Raw genomic sequence first — 20,815 nt, 5'->3', positions numbered from 1 at the left:
GCGACTGGGTGGAGCGAGGAGTGGGCGACAGAGAGCTAGATGCCCTCTCCAATTGGTTGGGAGAGAGGAGGCAGGAGCCGTGAGATGGCGTCTCCAATTGGTGCGGAGCCGTGAGGGGGACCAGGAGAAGGGAGGAGCGTGGAGGAGAGGAGGAGCAGGAGAGGACGGGGTCTGGACTATGAGGAGAAGGTAGGGAGATGGAGAGAGAACACCCGGCAGGCTGGAGGGTGAAGGCCGGATTCGGGAGCAGGAGACCAACGGACACATCTGGACCCAGGGCAGAACCAGGTTCTACTGGTACAGAACCAGAATCTCCTGGGATAGTACGAGAATCATCTACTGGGTCACAGCCAGATTCTCCTGGCATAGTACCAGAATCTACTGGCATAGTACCAGATTCTACTGGGACAATACCAGATTCTACTGGGATAGTACCAGAATCTCCTGGGACAATACCAGAATCTAATGGGACAGTACCAGTTTCCACAGGAGCAGAACCCGATTTTTGTGGGGAAGAACCAGATTCTAGTGGACCTAGGGCGGAAACGGAGTCTCCTGGGACAGTACAAGCATCTACTAGACCTGGGACAGAGGTGGTCTGAGTGGAAGCAGATTCTACTGGACCTGAAGAAAGGACTTTCGGTGAGCAAGGAGAACGAGGGACTATGTCTGAACTGGGACATACTTCTGGGTTTGAGACTGGGGTGACCCTAGGATCAGGGTTATGATCTACGCCGGTGTTGGGGTTGGGGGTCAAGATACGGACCTCCAGTGCGTTTGCTGTCAGGGCAGAAACTTCACCACTGGTTGGGGATGGAGTCAGGTTAGAGGTTACAGCACAGTCAGTGGTAGGAGCAGGAATGGGTCCATCAGTAGAGTTTGTTACAGGAGAAGATAGGGGTAGGGTAGGGGTAAGAACTGGACAATCAGTTGAGTTAGTTACTGGGGAACTGAGGCGCAGGGTTGGGGTAAGAACTGGACCACCAGTAGAGTTTGTTACTGGAGAACAAAGGGGTAGGGTTAGGGAACTGAGGGGTACTGTTGGATAACTGAGGGGAATGGTTGGAGAACTAAGGGATACAATTGGAGAATGTAGGGGAACAGTTGAACTGAGGAATACGATTGGAGAACTTAAGGGCAGGGCTGGGGAACTGAGGGGTACAGTTGGTGAACTGAGGGGTACCGTTGGAGAATTTAGGGTTACGGTTGGAGAACTTAGGGGAATGGTTGGAGAACTAAGGGGTACAATTGGAGAATTTAGGGCTACTGTTGATCTGAGAAGTATAGTTGGAGAACCTAGGGGTGCAGTTGAAGAACTTAAGGTTATGGTTGGAGAACTGAGGGGTACGGTTGGAGAATTTAGGGGTACAGTTGGAGAACTGAGGGGTAGAGTTGGAGAAATAAGGGGTAGAGTTGGAGAACTGAGGGGCAGAGTTGGAGAACGGATGAGTAGAGTTGGAGAACTGAGGGGCAGAGTTGGAGAACGGAGGGGTACAGTTGGAGAACGGAGGGGTACAGTTGGAGAACGGAGGGGTACAGTTGGAGAACTGAGGGGCAGAGTTGGAGAACGGAGGGGTACAGTTGGAGAACTGAGGGGCAGAGTTGGAGAACGGAGGGGTACAGTTGGAGAACTGAGGGGCAGAGTTGGAGAACGGAGGGGTACAGTTGGAGAACTGAGGGGCAGAGTTGGAGAACGGAGGGGTACAGTTGGACAACTTAGGGGTAGAGTTGGAGAACTGAGGTATAGGGATGTTGAACAGAGGGGTAGGGTTAGGGAACTGGGTGAAAGAGTTGGGTAAGATAGACGTCCCTGATCGGTAGTTATTAGGTTAGAAGGGACTGGAGTTGTAACAGTGGAAGGACTACAGGCTGGACTGCAAACCTTATTTAAGATACTGGTATTTGGACAAGGGACTGTATTCAGGGTACTGGGGCTAATTATTGGGGTATAGCTGTCTAGCCTTGGGACAGTGTGTGGGCTAAGAGGGATGATTTTGGGGTTACATGGAGCCTGATCGAGAATAGACCTTTCCTGTTGCATTGTGGGGGATATAGTTTCAACAGGAAGTGTTTTCACTGAACTTGGAGAGGACAAAGGCTGGGGGGCGGCTTCTCCGCTAACAACTGCCATGGTAACCATCTGCTTAGCAACCGATGATGATGCGGTGACTCCGCCCACCGCTCCGTATTCGTCACTAGGGGGCGAAGCTTCTTGAGAATCACCAGTCAGATCGATGGTCACCGTAGAAACCGTAACGGCCCCTGCCCCTGCTGTGGGCGTCTCCAGGCAGGTTGCCTCGGCAGCAAACGTCTCCATGGTGATGTCCAAGGTTAGGGGCGTGGCCTCGCTTGGCGTGGAGGCGTGGCTTGTATCAGTCTCGTAGGTAACGGGAGCGGAGAGGGAGAAGCTACAGGGAGAGGAGGGGCAGCAGGAGTCACAGGAACAGCTGGAGCTACAGGAGTGAAAACACACACACACACACACACACACACACACACACACACACAAACACACACACACACACACGCATTTGTATTTCTATATTTGTGAGGACATCAACATTTTAGGATGGTGATTTTATGAATGCCATTTTTTTTATTCTTTGCCATATCTGGCCCAAGTTAGGGTAAGTGATATTTTTGTGTTAAAATAAGTGTTAAATTGCTCTATATTGTCTCTCCAGCAGAACATGCATTTTCATGTACGGATACACATTTTATCCAATCAGGAGAGACAACTCACACAGGATACAGGATAAACAAGTGGAATTGGAATTGATGACACAAAGAAATGAGCAGATAAAAATTGGAACTGGAACATCAAATTGAAGCTGATAAATAGGTAATTTCTCTTGATTGGCTGAAATTGGCAACCCACCTGAAAGCGTATTTTCTGTTTACTAAAGAGCTGGAGAGAGAGAGAGGGAGACCCCTGTAACTGAACAAACTCTATAGCAGTGATTACTATCAGAATATAGAGTTTAAAGTTGAACCTTTTAACAAAAACCTTTTGTTCTAACCCCCAAATAACACTAACCCTACCATTAACTAAAGCCGAAAATAACATATCTCCCATACAGGTGTACTGATGCAATTAAGCAATTAACATCCTATGACATCCCTTTATCATGAGTCATCCACATAAACTTTATTCTCCACATGTAGGTGGGTGAATGTGTGGTGTGGTGTACTCTACACCAGGGGAATGGTACAGGCCTGACCCCTACAGTGAGGCGGTCTGGTCGCTCTGTCAGGGGTGTCATTTGGGGTCTCAGGGGATGGCAATTGCCACCCACTAGTGTCCACATTTAACCTAAAATTCTGTAATTTAATGCATAATTTTTGCAGATTCATCAGATTTTAGATGGATGCTGTGTGCATCTCAACCCACGCCCGTCCATCTATATTTGACACCTGACACATGTTATAATTAGGCGTTTTCTTGTCTGCGACCAAATTCACTGTCATTATAGGCGAACATTTGTCAAAAACATTGTTTATCGTAGCAATACTGCAACAGTGGTAGCAATATTAGCAATGGTATCATGGTATTGGACCAAAACCTACAAAAAATACCTATTTCGCATATCAAAGTCTTGTGAGCTTGTAGATCGGCTATTTTCACAATTTATTTTATTTCTGAAAATGAATAGAATAAAAAAAAAAATCTCAGTAATTGTTTGAAATGTTCTTGAAAAAGACTGAAAACTGTTTTATTTGTGTGTATTTATCTTTTGGTAAATCTTTTGAAATAATTGTTATAGAAGGAGACAAACAAACAAACAAAAAATTATATTTACTCATGACCCATGAAAACGTGTCCACGGCCAAAAAATGGGTCGCAACCCAATGTTTGTGAAGCAGTGGTTTAGTGCGTATAAAGGACGTCTTGTATAAACACATTCACTGCAATTGACGTAGATCTACGTCATTTCAAATCCAACCGTTGACTGCCATTGACGTAGATCTACGTCAATAAAAAATAAAATATTTTGTTTTCAATTACGCTAGAGGGCGCTCTTCCGCAACCTATGAATGATCCCTTGACTGTGAGAGAAGGAATGGACGGATGTGACATCATCCCAAAAAGATTCACTGTCCACTCCAATGTTATGAGATACACATCTAGCTCGGATTTTTTTTGTTATTGCTGAAAACCATATTCAACAGCCAATATCAACATACAGATAGACGAGACCCCCCCCCCCACTTCCCCCAGACAGCTTTTGTTTACATCCGTGTCCACATCGTGGCTTCCGTGGCGCTCCGTGGATCGACAAAATAAGGTAAAAAAAATGCTGGCAGCAGCGGATGAATTAATAAATTTATACCTGGCAGTGATTGTGTTAAGAAGGTCAAAGGTTTGCCTTAGTGTTACCTGTTGTCGGAGCTGAGAGAGGAGGGGCCATCGCTGTGTCCACAGTGCAGCAACAGCTCGCGGTGGGTGGGGCCAGAGTGGAGGTGGGCGGAGTCGGTCTGGAGGTGGGGGTGGGGTGTGCGGGGGGGCTGTGGGAAGCGGGGGGTGGTGAACACAGAGCTGTAGGGTGGAGGAGGGGTGGAGGGCTGAGCCGCTACTTCCTCATAGGAGGGAAGCTTCAACGATGCTAGGAAACCTAGGGAGAGACAGCAGATAGTTAGAGAGAGAGACAAACAGACAGACGGTTGGAGAGTTCAGACCGTTTGAAACAAAGCAATGGAAGTACCGCTCCAATACTGGCGCCGTGGATATTTTAGAAATCAACAACAACGTTGTCAAAAACGATGTACAGTATTAAAGTTAAAATACATAAATAAACATTTCTGGTACCTACGTAATTTTGGTGGGAGTGTCAGGGGCGACACTCGCGACTAAAATAGTACTCAATAGTGTTTAGAGAAGAACGGAATGGTTATTGTGAAAAATATACCAGTGAAAGAATCAAAAATAACTTTTTTTTATTGAAAAAGTCACACAGTATCACTTAAACTGTAACAACCCTCTCACACACACACGCACGCACGCACACACACACACACACACACGCACGCACGCACGCACACACACACACACACACACACACACACACACACACACACACACACACACACACACACACACACACACACACACACACACACACGTACTGAGGTCCAGCATGGAGGACGGATATGACGAGGCTCCATGGTACGCCAGCAGACCGATGTCTCTCTGTCTCTGCTGCTGCTGGACTCTCAGCTTGGCCCGGCGGTGTCGGTACGCACAGCAACAGCTGAACAGGATCAGTACCGTCCACAGCAACCAGAACCCTGGAGGAATACAAATGTCTGTTTTCAACCATGAAGGATAACCCAGAACCTCTCATAACGTGGAAACTTCCAGAACTAGTGAAGTTCTGTGATCGTTTTTTTTTTAAACGTTTTTCATTATAAGCTGAAGCGGGAGGTACCTCATAACAATATATATATATAAATGAAATAAACACGTAACAAAGGGAAAGTAGCATATCTACGAGCTCAAAACATGTCACAACATTCAGTGCGTTGGGAGTTTGTAGAGTTTGTAGTTTTAAAAAAAAATAGGGGTCAAGGCCGTATGGACCTGAGGACGTCCAGACAACGCAAGCGAAACGTCCGAGTCCGAGACAATCGATGGGGGAGAAATCAAAGTCTGCCGAAGTACTAGCAACCGCTTAGCTTACTCCTAAGTGAGCAAGACACTGAACCCCTAATTGCTCCTGATGAGCAGCTGTCGGTGTATGAATGGGTGAATGTAATGCACATTGTAAAGCACCTTGGATAAAGGCGCTAAATAAATGCACTATATACCATTTACTTACACCATAGTTCGTAGTAGTTATAGTAGTAGTTACTAGTTACTTACACCATAGTTCGTAGTAGTAGGTGCAGCAGCCAGTCTCTCCACAGCAGTGTCCAGTCTCACAGAGGTAGCCTCCGTTGGAGTTAGCGTTAGTTCCGGGGCAGTATCGAGGTCTCCCCAGCAGGGGCAGGCTACCACCAGAGTGGTACTCCATCTCGCCCCCGCTCTGCCCCGCGCTAGCACTGCGCCACCGCTACCTGGATGCTAGCCTTTACCCGCTAGCTGTGTTGCGCTAGCCTGCTAACTAGCTAATCTAGCTGCTGACAAACATAAAAAAAGGTATATGATTTGGAGTCCAGCTACATTTTTGAAGCAGGTTCGGGAGAGGGGCTTCGATTTTACACCCCACCCCCCGAATTAAACCACTTTTACTTGAACAAAATATATTGAAAAATATAGATATATATATATTGACACTTAAAATATTGAACACCACAATATTCCTCTCTCACTGTGATGCTAGTACATCAGGATGTCCACTAATGGACCTCGAGCCACTGTTTGAGTTACTGCTGCTGGCTGGCTGTTGAATGAAGGCCTGGAGGTTCTACAAGCTGGTTGGCTGTTGAGGAGAGAGACAGAGAGAGAGAGAGAGAGAGAGAGAGAGAGAGTAATATTGTTAATTGTTATATTCATACCAATAAAGCCATTTGAATTGAATTGAATTGAATTGAATTGAATTGAATTGAATTGAATTGAATTGAATTGAATTGAATTGAATTGAATTGAATTGAATTGAGAAGGACAGACAGACAGACAGACAGACAGACAGACAGACAGACAGACGACAGACAGACAGACAGACAGACAGACAGACAGACAGACAGACAGACAGACAGACAGACAGACAGACAGACAGACAGACAGACAGACAGACAGACAGACAGACAGACAGACAGACAGACAGACAGACAGACAGACAGAAGAGAGAGAGAGAGAGAGAGAAAGAGAGAGAGAGCAAAAGAGAGAAAGAAGAATAAAAACAATTGTTTACTGATGAACATGAGAGTACGCCATATGCACGCACGCGCACACACGCGAGCATGCGCACCCACACACACACACAGACACACACACACACACACACACACACACACACACACACACACACACACACACACACACACACACACACACACACACACACACACACACACACACATACAGAACTGACTGACCACTATTGGACTATTTGATATTCATCGCAGCACAGACTTAAACCACAAACCAACACAATGTCTGTCTGTGTGTCTCTCTCTCACTCTCTCACTCTCTGTCTCTCTCTCGCACACACACGCACGCACGCACGCACGCACACATACACACACACACACACACACACACACACACACACACACACACACACACACACACACACACACACACACACACACACACACACACACACACACACTCGCTTGTATTGCTATACTTTTAAGGACATCAACATTTTAAGAGGCCAATTTTTTGATAGCCATTTCTACAATTCTTGGCCATTTTTCATTCTAGTTTGTTTATTTCACATATCGTGGCTGTCGGGTGGAAACCTTGTATGTCCAAAACAGTTCCTTTTAAGAAAATGAAAAAAAAAGATAGCAGATCTACAAGCTCACCACAACGTGCCGCATCACTACTTTTTCTTGTACGATGAAGTAGGGCATTAAATTACCCAAAAACATAAAACGTTGACATACGTGGTTTCTGCTCAACAACAATGATATCAATCAATTATAAAGATCCAACAATCGGCACATGAATATTACACAGTCAGTGTGGAGTAGAGGTTCTCAAACTATGGGTTGACATGAGGTGATGGTGGGGGTGCACATTAACAACTGAAAAAAAGGAAAATGTTTCCTTCCCATTAAGTCTGTTTTTATTTGTTTTTGAAAAGTATAGCCTGAGTTTGGGGTCGTCCAAACATTTCCCACATAAAATGGGTTCAACATTCTTAATATAGGTCTCTATACTAGATCTAGTATCTCCCTCAACACCAAATCACGCTTTCACTGAAATTAGCCGATCTACAGGCTCATAGCACGTCACATCGCGTTGAAAATGTTCAAACGTTTTTGAAATCTCATGATAATGGGGAACCAGGTTGAAAGTATACCCCAAAATGACTTTTTTTATCAGTTTATTCAGTTAGCCTATACTCAACACATGACGCATTGAATTCATGGAAGAATGTTTTTGTTTTTGTTGCATCCCTCAATGAAGAATCCGCAAAAGAAGAGAATATTTGATGAATTGAAGAAAAATATGGGCCCAAGCTTAACAACAGCAAAACTATATCAACAATCATGAATGAAACCAGTGTTGGAGTTTATAAACAGATTTATTTATATCGTTTTGCTGTTATTAAGCTTGGACCCCTATTCAATTAATCAAATATTCTCTTGCAACAAAAACTAAATTTTTTCCCCAATTTGTTTTCCATATATTAACAAATCGATTAGCCATGCACTTATTTCCCTATGCCCTATATGTTTTATAGTTCATTGCACAATGGTGACATGCAATAGTAGTGAAAATAGCCAAATAGAATAGATCTAATATAATGTAGAAAGGAATATATCTGCTATTTTCACTATTTTTGAAGCTTATAAAACAGGGATAGATTATTGATTATTTTATTAAACGACAGATTTATTTTTTGATTAAACTGATCATTTTGATTAACTGTTGCACTGCTGACGGATGAATGGACTTTGAGGCATGCAGCCATATAGGTGAGCTAAAGTTCACAGTGGATTAGCCTACCATAGCATTTTATTTCCATAAACAACGTTATGAAAAAAGGAATCAAATGGATTCCTGGAAGGAAAAACTAATTTGCAGTAATGAGAAGCACACACACACACACACACACACACACACACACACACACACACACACACACACACACACACACACACACACACACACACACACACACACACACACACACACACACACACACGCACGCGCGCACAGAACGGTGCAACACTGCAGCCTGTGTGTGTGTGTGTGTGTGTGTGTGTGTGTGTGTGTGTGTGTGTGTGTGTGTGTGTGTGTGTGTGTGTGTGTGTGCACACGCGCGCGCGCGTGCGTGTGTGCGTGTGACAGCAGATCCTGTCCCACACACACACAGAATGATGCCGGGCCGGGGAGCTAAACACGCTCGCGCACAGGCCAAGTTATAATGCTGCTGCAATGCTGCATGCACGCACGTACACACACACGCGCGCGCGCAAACACACACACACACACACGCTGCGCGCTACATTGCAATATAACAGAATCGTCCAACGTTGCAGGCTGTAGCCTAAAAGCGTGTTGATTTATAAAGGCGTCTAGTATTGGACGCAAACATCGGAAATCATCATCAGAGGCGTTCGTTGCGTCAATTAACCACTCAAACCCCATATGGGTAACCGGAGTCCCTCAGGGCTCAATACCAGTGTATTTTCTGATTTCTGTTATTATTGTGGGGAAAGCTTTCGCTGGAAAATAGCCGATCGGTTGCAGAGCTTGTCGATCTGCTATTTTCAGGGAAAGCTTTCCCCCACGATACCGATGCTGGGGTTTAAGTGGTTAACCGACAGAACCGACATCATGTCAGAAGAACCGACGGAACCGCGTCGATGGTAACGAATGATCAACACAAACAGAACAGAACAGAACGGTACCTTTCTTATCATTGATCCTCTGGCATGGATGGATGGATGGATGGATGTGCACTGGAGGCCCCCGCTGTCTGTCTGTAGATTAGCCTACACAGCCTGTCTGTCTGTCTGTCTGTCAGTCTAGCTGTCTGGATGTCCGTCAGTCAGTGTCAGTCTGTCTGTCTGTCTGTCTGTCGCTCTGTCTGTCTGTCAGTCCCCTGTGTGTGATCCAGGGTCCCTCGTCTCTCATCTTGTCCCCTCTCTCTCTCCTCCTCAGCCGCGGCTTGGTGTCGGTGTTGCGACCCTCCTCGCCAGCCCCCCTCTCTCTCTCTCTCTCTCTCTCTCTCTCTCTCTCTCTCTCTCTCTCTCTCTCTCTCTCTCTCTCTCTGAACACCATGAACAGCAGCAAGCAGTGTCAAGTCACCCCGCAAAACCCCGCAACGCCGCCACGGTCTGATCCCTTCAAAATAAAGTTCAACTTCAACCTGCACCGATACATTATCAGCCCATAGATTGGGCTCCTCAGCATCAGCACCATTCCATCCATTCCATGTTGACATCATAACATTGAATCACCCCCCCAAAAAAGGCTGATAAGACCCAAATAGACCCAACTAGGTGGGTAGTAGATGGGGTTTTGTGCTGATTTGGAGCCCAATCTATGGGCTGATAATGTGAAGATCGGACGAGATGACAACCAGTAGGCTACATATGGTAGACCTTGCTGACTGGTAGCTTAGGTTTTCACCTCTTAAAGTAATGGAATGGAATAATACACAGGTATTCAAGCCGCCATTGGTATTTTCATGTTTAAATCATTGCAATGTATTTTCCAAGTAAATATGTTTTTTCACAAAGGTAACACTTCCTATGCATTTCATATAATGCATCAATTACTGGGAACTTTTGCCTTTCTTCAGTGATGCTTGCAAACCTCCTTATTTCAGGGTGTGACTGGTCAGTTTTAGCTGCTTTTATATGAAAACAAAAACCATATATCTTCAATGTATTCAACCAGTGGTTAACATGAGTATCTCCAGTGAATATTCAAAGACTTAAAAGGTATTTGTAATATAATAAAAACATGAACAGTCCTGTGTGTGTGTGTGTGTGTGTGTGTGTGTGTGTGTGTGTGTGTGTGTGTGTGTGTGTGTGTGTGCGCGCGCGCGCCCATGTGTGTGTTTGTGTGTGTGTGTGTGTGTGTGTGTGTGTGTGTGTGTGTGTGTGTGTGTGTGTGTGTGTGTGTGTGAACCTTTTCTCAGCTCATAAACTTGGCTTGACGTCAAGCTCTAGGCTTTTGACCCTATGAAATGTTCTTATAACCGACACGTGGTGTCTCGCCACCACTTTTTGCAAAGTGGTTCTGGAGTGGCGTAGAGTGAGCAATTTGACCAGCTGTGGACCAGCTGTGGTTACGGTGTGGCACCACAAGGGCCAGCCATCTAGAACTGTGTGTGTGTGTGTGTGTGTGTGTGTGTCTGTGTGTGTGTGTGTGTGTGTGTGTGTGTGTGTGTGTGTGTGTGTGTGTGTGTGTGTGTGTGTGTCTGTGTTATTATCTAAAAACTCACACATTTGAAAACGTTTGAAAAAAAACATTCTGCCTAATAGGTTTTACTTTTGTAATTTCACTGAAGTGCATTTTTCAATACAGGCCTTTTACATTGTGGTATTTCTACTTTTACATAAGTTACTGCTTCCACCACTGACGTGCTTTTATTCTGAAAGCTCCACGGAAGCTGTGATGTTGTGTGTGTGGATGCAGTTTTCAGTCTAACAGACCTACCATCTCTGCAACAATCCACAGTGTTTTCTGCTGAAAACACAAACCACTTGTAGAGGGGAAAATAACTGACTTAATAATATAATAACGATCACAACATGCGTTTAAACCATACACAAGCAGTAGGCTATGTATTTAGATAGCCTGTCATTTATAGTGGTAAGTTTTCATAAATTAACAAAGATATTAGAGGTTAGTGTAGGCCTACTATGCCGATGTGAAAAACTGTTGGTTATCGTATAGCCTAATGCCAATAAATCTGGATTTTTTTTTTATTGAATATGTATTTATTAGTATTTGTAATGGAGGGAGGGGGGGGGGGGGTGCACTGGGACGTGATTGGCCCGAGGTGACGTGCTGTCAACCAATCAGACGGCGAGTTTGGCTATGCGCTGCGGGAGGCTGCGGCTCCTAGCAACAAGAGACCAGATGTATTTATTTATTTATTTATCTTCTCTCTGCAGAATTGATTATCGCTGCATTTTCTAAGTAGAATTTATTTTTTTACATGATGGCCTAAACATATCTTTAAACCAAACTGATGAATCTTACCAATCTGTATGTATTATTGAGATATACAATGTCATTTTGACTCAATGAAACTCAATCCAGTCATATAGGCCTATACTATAAAGCAACATTTTCATGTCAATGACCCCCAACTTGATTTGGCCACAGACATCCGACAATATTTTGTGCCGGGGGGCCCTGTAAGAGAAGATTTATGATATGTTATGACGTTTCCCCAATTTTTCAAGATATTTTTCAAAAATAGCCGATCTACAAGCTCACAAAGCTTCTCATTGCAAAGCATTGCTTGTAGAGCAGCTATTTTTTAATAGCTGGGGGCGCCCTTCAAGGGCCCCCAGACCCCACTTAGAGAACCACTGCTATAAAGATTCTAAGGGAAAATATTTTTTCATTTCTCCCTGAGAGCACTTGACTTGCACCCATAATATACATAGGATACACGGATTAGTTAAACACCTTATATTTGATAGCATATACTAAGTTCAGGCTTTTTTAAATTAATTTATTGTGTATTGTCCCTCGTCACCATGAACCATGAAACCTGAACTTGTCTTACCAGTAGTAGAAGACTGTGGTTGTACTGGTGGTCAGCCCCCAGTACAACAAGACTGTGGTTGTACTGGTCAGCTCCCAGTACAACACTAGAAGACTGTGGTTGTACAACTGGTTAGCTCCGGGTACAACAAGACTGTGGTTGTACTGGTCAGCTCCCGGTACAACAAGACTGTGGTTGTACTGGTCAGCTCCCAGTACAACACTAGAAGACTGTGGTTGTACTGGTCTGATCCCAGTGACCAACAAGTCACAAGTAACAGACATCTCTCTATAAATGGTAAAACCTTAAAAATAAACATTCAATTGCTATTGACTGAAGAAGCACAGTGCATTCCAACAGGATATAGCCTAACTACCCACTTATATTAAATTCGTTTGAAACTAGATTTAGCAGGGCCAAACTAGACTTATCAGGATAGGTTTTTCAGGGCCAAACCAGGATTATCAGTGCAAAGAGTAGAGAGTAGAATACACGTTTGAATACAGCAGTCACATGACAATATGTCAAAATCTAAATGAATACCTGCCCAATAAATAATAACAAAAACAAATTTTCGACCGTAGGAAACAATTACAGTATACTGACTCAAACCCATTGAATATATCAATAACCTGGTTAACCTTGTTATTACAAACGGAAAAAGCCAATCTACAAGCTTACAACGCGTTGTAAGCTTGTAGACTGAGCTATCTACATTTATTTAGTTTAACACATTTGGCAATGGAGGTCAGCAGCCAGGGGCTATATACATTTGGGGGTCCTCAGCATTGAAACGTTTGGGAACTCCTGTTGCAGTGAACTGAATCCAGTCCAGAATTGATAGGATTCCCAGCAGCTGGATTTACTATGTTTAGAAAATTACAAAGAGATGATATAAAAACAAAGTACATGTTTTTATTTTATTTCATATCCTATAAAATAAATATCTGATTAACAGTTACAATAGAGCATTGTTTCCCCATAAAAAATAAAACAGACAAAAAAATATTTGCCCAATAACATTTTAAAACATAAAATAAAACAAGGATAGGGTGCCATCTAATGGCTCAAACTAGTTAGTGCAATGACCACTCTCCTAACATTAAAACAAAAATGCTGCAGCAAAAATGCCAAATAATAATAATAAATACAAAATAAAGACAGGAATAGAAAAAAATCTGAAAATTAAATAACATTTTACAGGAAAAAATAGAAATAGAAACATATCATGAAGTATCAAAAATATCTAGCAGAGCATTAACAACAGACAGCAATAACAACATCAACAACCAATATTAATAGTTATATCTGAGATGAGTAAACATTGTCATAACGCTTTTAAGTATAAGTCAGCTCTATGTTCTGACCAGCAAGATGTTATGAAGAAAGTGACACAGTGGTGAAGTAACTAAGTACATTTACTCAAGTACTGTACTTAAGTACAACTATGAGTTACTTTTACTTTACTCGAGTAGGCACGTTCTTCAATACTTTATACTTCTACTCCATTCTACTCCATGCAAACTTTAATCACTTTGCAGATTTTTATTATAATTACATACATTAACCAACTAGGCCTTCATTTACTCTAAAATAGCCGATCTACAAGCTCACGTGTCGAGATGTGACGTGTTGTGAGCTTCTAGATCTGCTACTTACAAAAGATTCTGACATTCTGCATAATGACTACTTTTGAAACTTTGAGTACTGTATATTTTTACTCAAGTAAAGTTTTTAATACAGGACTTTTACTAGTACCAGGGAATTTCTATATTGTGGTATTGCTACTTTTACTTGAGAAAGAAAAAAAGCAGAGTACTTCTTCCACCACTGAAAAGGTGTATGTGTATATCCATTCAATGTAATTGTCTGTATTATAATAGTATAACTCATAGCATATCACCATTGTCCGGTGGAAACCTCATGTGTCCAAAACAAAAGCTTCACTTTTAAAGGAGAGGGGGAAAATTAACCTGTAATTATCATTTACTCACAAGCTCTTATTAATACAGTACATTTATAAAACCAACTTTCACTTGAATTCTTTTTCTTTTCTTGCAAAAATAGCTGATCTACAAGCTCACGACATGTGGCATCGCGACACGTTGTGAAGCTTGACAAAATGTTTTCAATATCATGGAACTTCTAAGTTCACGAACGGTTCATGTCTATGTATATGTACCTCGCTTTTTTACCTCCCAGCAAAAGTAGTTAACAAACGTCACAATCATTTCAATCAATTTGTATGTTGGCTATTCAAAAATAGCTTTTTTTTCATAGTTCATGTATTGTGCCTGATTTTTCAATGATTGGTTTGTATTTGATTTTTTTTTAGATGAGTGTTATTCTATTTAGAAAAGCATCCAGTGGACAGGTGTTAAAAATGAGCATGTGTGCTATTTTCACTCAAACAATACATCTGGTTTGTCAAATGTAACATAACTCTTTTTTTTTACAAAAAAAACAAACAGGTTTCTGTCCAACAGCATCATTATTTTCTACACGGAGAGCAGACTGCAAAACCTGGAAAGTTTTTAGGTTGGATTTAAATTTCTAGTGATCATTTGTTTCTGCTGTTACAGTATTCTGTCCGTTTTAACAATTTGTCATAAAATAATATTGCTTGTTTTATTTAAAATAAAAACATTTATGTAAAGTAACTGTTTTGATTTATAAAGCATTGAATGGTTTACCGCCAAACTACATTTCTGATCAAATAAACTGCTGGGGCTTCTGGGTAGTGGCTGTGGGTGTAGTCTGCGGCTTGGACTTCTCTGAGGACTCCCCCTGGTCACCATGGAGATGAGAGGGGGGCTGACCTGTGGAGGGGAGGGGAGGAGAAGAGAGATGAGGAGACGAGAGGAGTAAAGAGGAGAGGGATTTAACATACATCTCCCAAGTAGAACTTCTATGTGGCTAATCTCTCTCATCTTTCACTGTCCACATTTGAATTTCAAAGCTGCAATCTACAACGTCCCAAACCAAGTCCCCAGTACAAGAGCCAAAATTTCAACTGCAGAGCTATGAAGTTTTGATTTGAGTGCCATGCAATACTTGTTTTCAGCCAGCAGGTGTCCTACCTAGACCTACGGGCTGTAGGTCTAAATGTCTGAACAGATAGCAGATAGTTAACCTCCAACACCACTGCAGCTGTGTTCGTTTGTTGGTAATTGCATTTACATACTTTACCATACAGATTGGTTAAAATAACACTTTATTAACTTTAAAATTATGGACATTTTAGATGAATTGCATACAGGAGTCGGGACCTAATGGAAAGAAGCCATAGGCTTTCAAGGGGTTATCCTTTTAAGGCTTTTAGCATCCTTTTGTATAAATCTGTACCTGTGCTTTTTTGCCAACTGCTAATAAAGTATTCAATCAATCAACAAAGAAAAAGCAGCTTTCAAGCTACCTCAATGACATAACTTGTCTGTCTTTCATCATTGTGCTCTATCGTCCCCCAGGTCCACTTGGAAGAGCTAGATTCTCCTGTCAGCTCCTTTCCTGAAGGTGACACCCCTCTCATTCTACTGGCTGATTTCAACTTAATAGCATCTAGTGCTGCAACTGTGTGTGTGTGTTATACATACTGTGCATTTTGGACAGGGCGTGCTCGAGTCCCTTCATGGCTTTAGTCTGATTACTTCTGAACCTAGCCAGACCAAACTCCTGGTAGAGAGAGACAGACAGACAGAGGGGGAGAGGGGGGGTTCAAAGACAGACAAAAGACTGTAATCTAATAATTTATCAGACAAATGTACTGTGAGCTGCGGCGTTCCTCAAGGAAGCATACTATGGCCTTTACTGTTCCTAGTGTACGTAAACAACATGCCATCAGCATGTGACTGCAATCTGTTCTTGTTCGCGGATGACTCGGCACTCCTGGTCTCGGGCAAGGACAGATTGCAGGTTGAGGAGACCCTTAGCTCTGAACTCGGTAGAATCTGCACCTGGCTCACTGATGACAAACTATCACTACACCTAGGCAAAACTGAATCCATTCTTTTTGGGGTCCAGAATAAAACTCTGCAAGGCCAAAGACTTCACAGTCAAAGTGGGCGACAATGTCATCACAAGGAAAGATGAAATGACCTACCTGGGTCGTGTCTATGCAACGTCTCAAGCGGAAAAAAAGGCAACAAACGTAGTCATACATAAAGTCAACCAAAAAAAAGTTCCATTCAGGATCTCCTCAGTGGTCAGTAGGAACACACTGAGGACACTAGCAGGAGCACTCATCCAAAGTCATTTCCACTATGCATGCACCTCATGGTACTTAAGCACCTCAAAGCCACTCAAAACAAAGCACCAGTGATACCAGTGGAAAGGTTAGAGTGGAGCCTTGTCTGATCTGAAATGACTACTGATGGATTTGGCAGCCTTAATTTTTTTTTCTTTTTTGACTCTGACGAAGGCTGGATAGCCAAAACGTTTGTCCTTCATTGTAAAGAAATCAAAATGTAACTCACTCTTTCATTCTGAGTGCGACCCATCACTTTTGTAAAGGTTTATTTTCTGCCATATGGCTTTAACCTGCCCATGCTTCAAATAAGGTAGGCTAATAGTTGGAACTTGAAACCCAACTCTCATCTACAATTAATTATGATTGACGTAATATACAGTACATACGTTTTTTGAAGAAAACCCTGTTCTGTATTGTTTTACACACAATCAATAGCACATGGATCAGAGTAGTATATTTTTAGGGAAATGTACACGCTGCACCATTGGCAACGGTATCCCCTAGGCAGGGAAAGTAGACATTTAGAGGGGGCAAGTAGAATCTATTTGCCCTGAAGGGCAAAAAAAACTCAACCTCGGACCCTGATGTACACGCATGTGCGTGTGAATGTGTTTGTACCTGTATAGGTCTAGCCAGTCCATAGACACCAGATGAGATCCAGACTTCTCTTCTGACTTTGGTCCAACTTGGTCGCTCTGCGTGCATCTCGAACAAACACCTCTCTACGATAGTCTGAATACAATGACATATTTGTAAATATTGATATTCAATGTGCTTCATTAACATGAATCATTCTGCCAAAGGATTCATGATATCAAAGCTCCCCTGTCAAATGTGTGGATGTTTATTCAATTAATAATGTTAACTGTGATCAATATGTATTGATCATTAGTCCTACTGATAAACACATGGAGATAAGGCTGGTAAACACTGGATGAGTGACAACTTCAGATATTTACAAACTACCGAAGATCTAGTAATTATATGTTATTATATGGAAATTAAAATGAGAAAAGTAGGGATTGCCTACTCATTCGAACACACTTTGGCTGTTCGGATGGACTATTACTGTAGGTAATATGTGTGTGTGTGTGTGTGTGTGTTACCATTAGTGTGTTATGGTTGATATTAAACGTCTTGGTGACGAGTGTTCGTGTTTGCGGGTCGACGATGGAATCTTCTACAATGTAGACATTCCGGGCCAGTTGGGCGGGGAAAACACGCTCCGCCCATCGAGGGAGACGATTGGTCTTCGTCAGCAGTCGCCGCGACAACAGCCGGTTGCTAGGAGTGACCTCGCGATACAGGACGTCCTCGGTGAGAACGTGGGTGCTGTGGACACACACACACACATAAACATTAAAACACACATATTCCTTTTTATTTATTTGTCGCTATATTACACAGCACATTGGTTTGCGTAGTTGGTTATTACTTTATTTTATTTTTCTATGAGTAAAAAGCAGGTTGTATGGTAGTGTCGCACAATAATGGCAAAAATAGCCTTTCTACCAGCTCACAACTATGTGTATCATTATTTTGGAAGGTCTTTTTTTTAATGTTTTTTAAATATTTTTTTCACATGAAGACTATTCAACAGTGTACATATGTCACAGGACGGATTAACAGCCATAACAGCCAGAAAAAAAACATGGTACATAAGACAAAACAGAAAAACAAAAAACACCAACCATTTGACAGGCAGTCATAACCACCCTCCCCCCAATACATGTCATTATACATGCATTTAAATACGTACAGTACATACATGTATATTCAGCACACGCACATCAATACCCCAACTCCTCTATGGTGTTACATCTCTAATATCAGCCGGAAACATTTCCCATATTTTGCTATATATTTCTATTTGGAAAATCTTGATGGAAATCAAGAGGGACCGAAACGTCAGTGTTTGAATTAACTTGATGCAGTGTGCATGTTCCAATGGATCCAATGTAGTTATTATTGAGTCACAAGCTCTTGTTGATACTATTCATTGGTTCAATATTTATAAAAAAAATAAACACAGACACACTTAGCCACTTTCATTTAAAAAAGAAAAGTCAAAAATAGCACATCTGATCTGCAAGCTCACTCACAAAGCTTTGTGAGTGATATTTACACCAGATGACGTTGTCATTGTGAGATTTAAAACATAATCTTTGCAGGTAAGTGTGTGTGCGTGCATGGGTGTGTGTGCCTGCATACCTGAAGGGATTAGGGTATCGTTGCCAGAAGGCAGACAGGACATACTGCCAGGGACTCCTGATGTCTGTCTCACTGTGGAAATACTTGCCCATGTTCCTCCCCCCACACACACACACACACACACACACACACACACACACACACACACACAGGCCCGATACTACGGGACACTGGGGTTTCCTCAAGGCACTTTCAGTTCATTCAGGGGCTATGGAGGAGGGAGAGAAACAGACAGAGTCAGACAGACAGACAGACAGACAGACAGACAGATTATTGAAAATTGGAAGTACTCCATTAAAGTAAAAATACCTCAATTTTACTTAAGTGCAGTACTTTACTTGAGTAAATGTACTTAGTTACTGTCCATCACTGAGTGTTGTTCTCTCTCCTGATTGAATGCCACCCACATGAACAACAATAATTTCTGTTTATTAAAGAGCCGGAGAGGGGGGACCCCTGATCTGAATGAGTGACCTCTTGAGAAATATATTTATAATTTATTTTATTTTATCTATTTATAATTGAAAAAAAAACATAATACCTTTACATCTCATTTAACTGCATGTTGACAGCTCTTTAATCCACATTACACTTTTTTTGCTGCATAAAAACCATGAGGCACAGAGAGAGAGGGAGAGAGCTCAGCTACACCATTTGTTTACATTTTAGCTACCGTTAGCATCCGTTAGCCAACGCCATAGAAACGCAGGTTATAGTTAGCCGCTAAAGCTAACACGCCATAGAAACGCAGGTTAAAGTTAGCCGCTAAGCTAACGCCATAGAAACACCGGTTAAAGTTAGCCGCTAAAAGCTAACACGCCATAGAAACGCAGGTTAAAGTTAGCCACTAAGCTAACGCCATATAAACACAGGTTAAAGTTAGTTGCTAAGCAACTGATTAACGACCATGTCAAACTCACACAACGCATCATCATCATCATCATCATCATCATCATCATCATACCTGAGTTCTTGGTCCCCAACGAGCCCAGCATCCATAATGACTGTGTGTGTGTGTGTGTGTGTGTGTGTGTGTGTGTGCCTATGCGTGTGCGCGCGTGCGTGTGTGTGTGTGTGCGCGTGTGCGCGCGTGCGTGCGTGTGTGTGTGTGTGTGTGTGTGTGTGTGTGTAGTGTACTAACCATAGACGGTACTAACACCTTCATGCCACCAGGGGTCCTCATCGACCCATTTAACATGAGATTATTGGTCACGCACTCACACAGGTGCAAGCAATGAAATGCTGGTGGGACATGTTCCACTGTGCAACAACCGCAAAACAATATAACAAAATAATAATAATTATAATAATAATGGACTGCAAGGATGCAAGGATAAAATACAATGTACATTAGGGCTATTCAATTAACCAAAAATATATTGAAACTGACATCTCTAGACTGTGGCTGCCATAATAGTTTTGGTTATATTTCTGTTCTTAATTTTCCCTAAATATAATTTGGCCTGAACTTGGTTTGCCCATGTAGGCCTACTTGAGGTACTGGCCTGGAAGAGCCATTTATTGGTCATTCATGCAGTAAGTGTAAGTGGGACACAACAAGTGTGTTACACTTCCGCTCACTGACAGTGTTTGTTAGAGCGTGTCGCAGGATGGAACAAGTTGTGCTTTTTTCCAGCACCCATGGATTCGTTCTCATTCTCTTTGGTTAATGTGCAGCCAGCGAGTTAGACGTTTGTGTCTGCAAGAGTTACACAATAAATCCACCAGTATGCAGAACAAGCTGTATCGTTTTTGACAACTGGAGGGAGTGATATAGACAGTGACCGACTTAATCTTGCTCATGTTGGTTAATTGAATAATCGAGAAGCTTAAGTTAATTAATTAACCACTTTATTGGGTGGGCTGGCACTGCAGCCTGGCACAGTGATAAAGTGCCTGCCAGTGCTCACCACCACGGAGGCTGGGGTTTGAATCCACGTGGTGCATCCGGCTTTGTCGAGCGTCCAGATGATTAACACAATTGGTGCGCATTCGTGAACCACCTTGT

The 20,815-nt window shown here is 42.4% G+C and overlaps 1 protein-coding gene across 3 annotated transcripts; it reads right to left on the bottom strand.

The window, feature by feature from the left end:
- Positions 1-13,269: 13,269 nt before the first annotated feature.
- On the bottom strand, positions 13,270-19,818 carry LOC308101850 (PRELI domain-containing protein 1, mitochondrial-like). Of its 3 annotated transcripts, XM_080451349.1 has the most exons (7): positions 19,772-19,807; positions 18,940-19,015; positions 18,808-18,903; positions 17,703-17,928; positions 17,215-17,328; positions 15,944-16,022; positions 13,270-15,169 (listed from the first exon to the last, which is right to left on the bottom strand). In XM_080451349.1, exons 3-7 carry the CDS (start codon positions 18,897-18,899, stop codon positions 15,063-15,065), a joined length of 618 nt encoding a protein of 205 aa, XP_080307475.1. In that variant the 5' UTR covers positions 18,900-18,903; positions 18,940-19,015; positions 19,772-19,807; the 3' UTR covers positions 13,270-15,062. The 3 variants fall into 3 exon arrangements, with proteins under 3 accessions (XP_080307475.1, XP_080307474.1, XP_080307476.1); XM_080451348.1 differs by having other exon boundaries at positions 18,808-19,015; positions 19,772-19,818; XM_080451350.1 differs by lacking the exon at positions 19,772-19,807 and having other exon boundaries at positions 18,936-19,015.
- Positions 19,819-20,815: the final 997 nt, after the last annotated feature.

This window comes from Gymnoscopelus braueri (genome assembly GCF_963280865.1).
Source record: "Gymnoscopelus braueri genome assembly, chromosome: 15".
NCBI classification, from domain to species: domain Eukaryota; kingdom Metazoa; phylum Chordata; class Actinopteri; order Myctophiformes; family Myctophidae; genus Gymnoscopelus; species Gymnoscopelus braueri.
The sequence above is the reverse complement of the archived record's forward strand: the minus strand, read 5'-3'. Positions and strand labels throughout refer to the sequence as shown.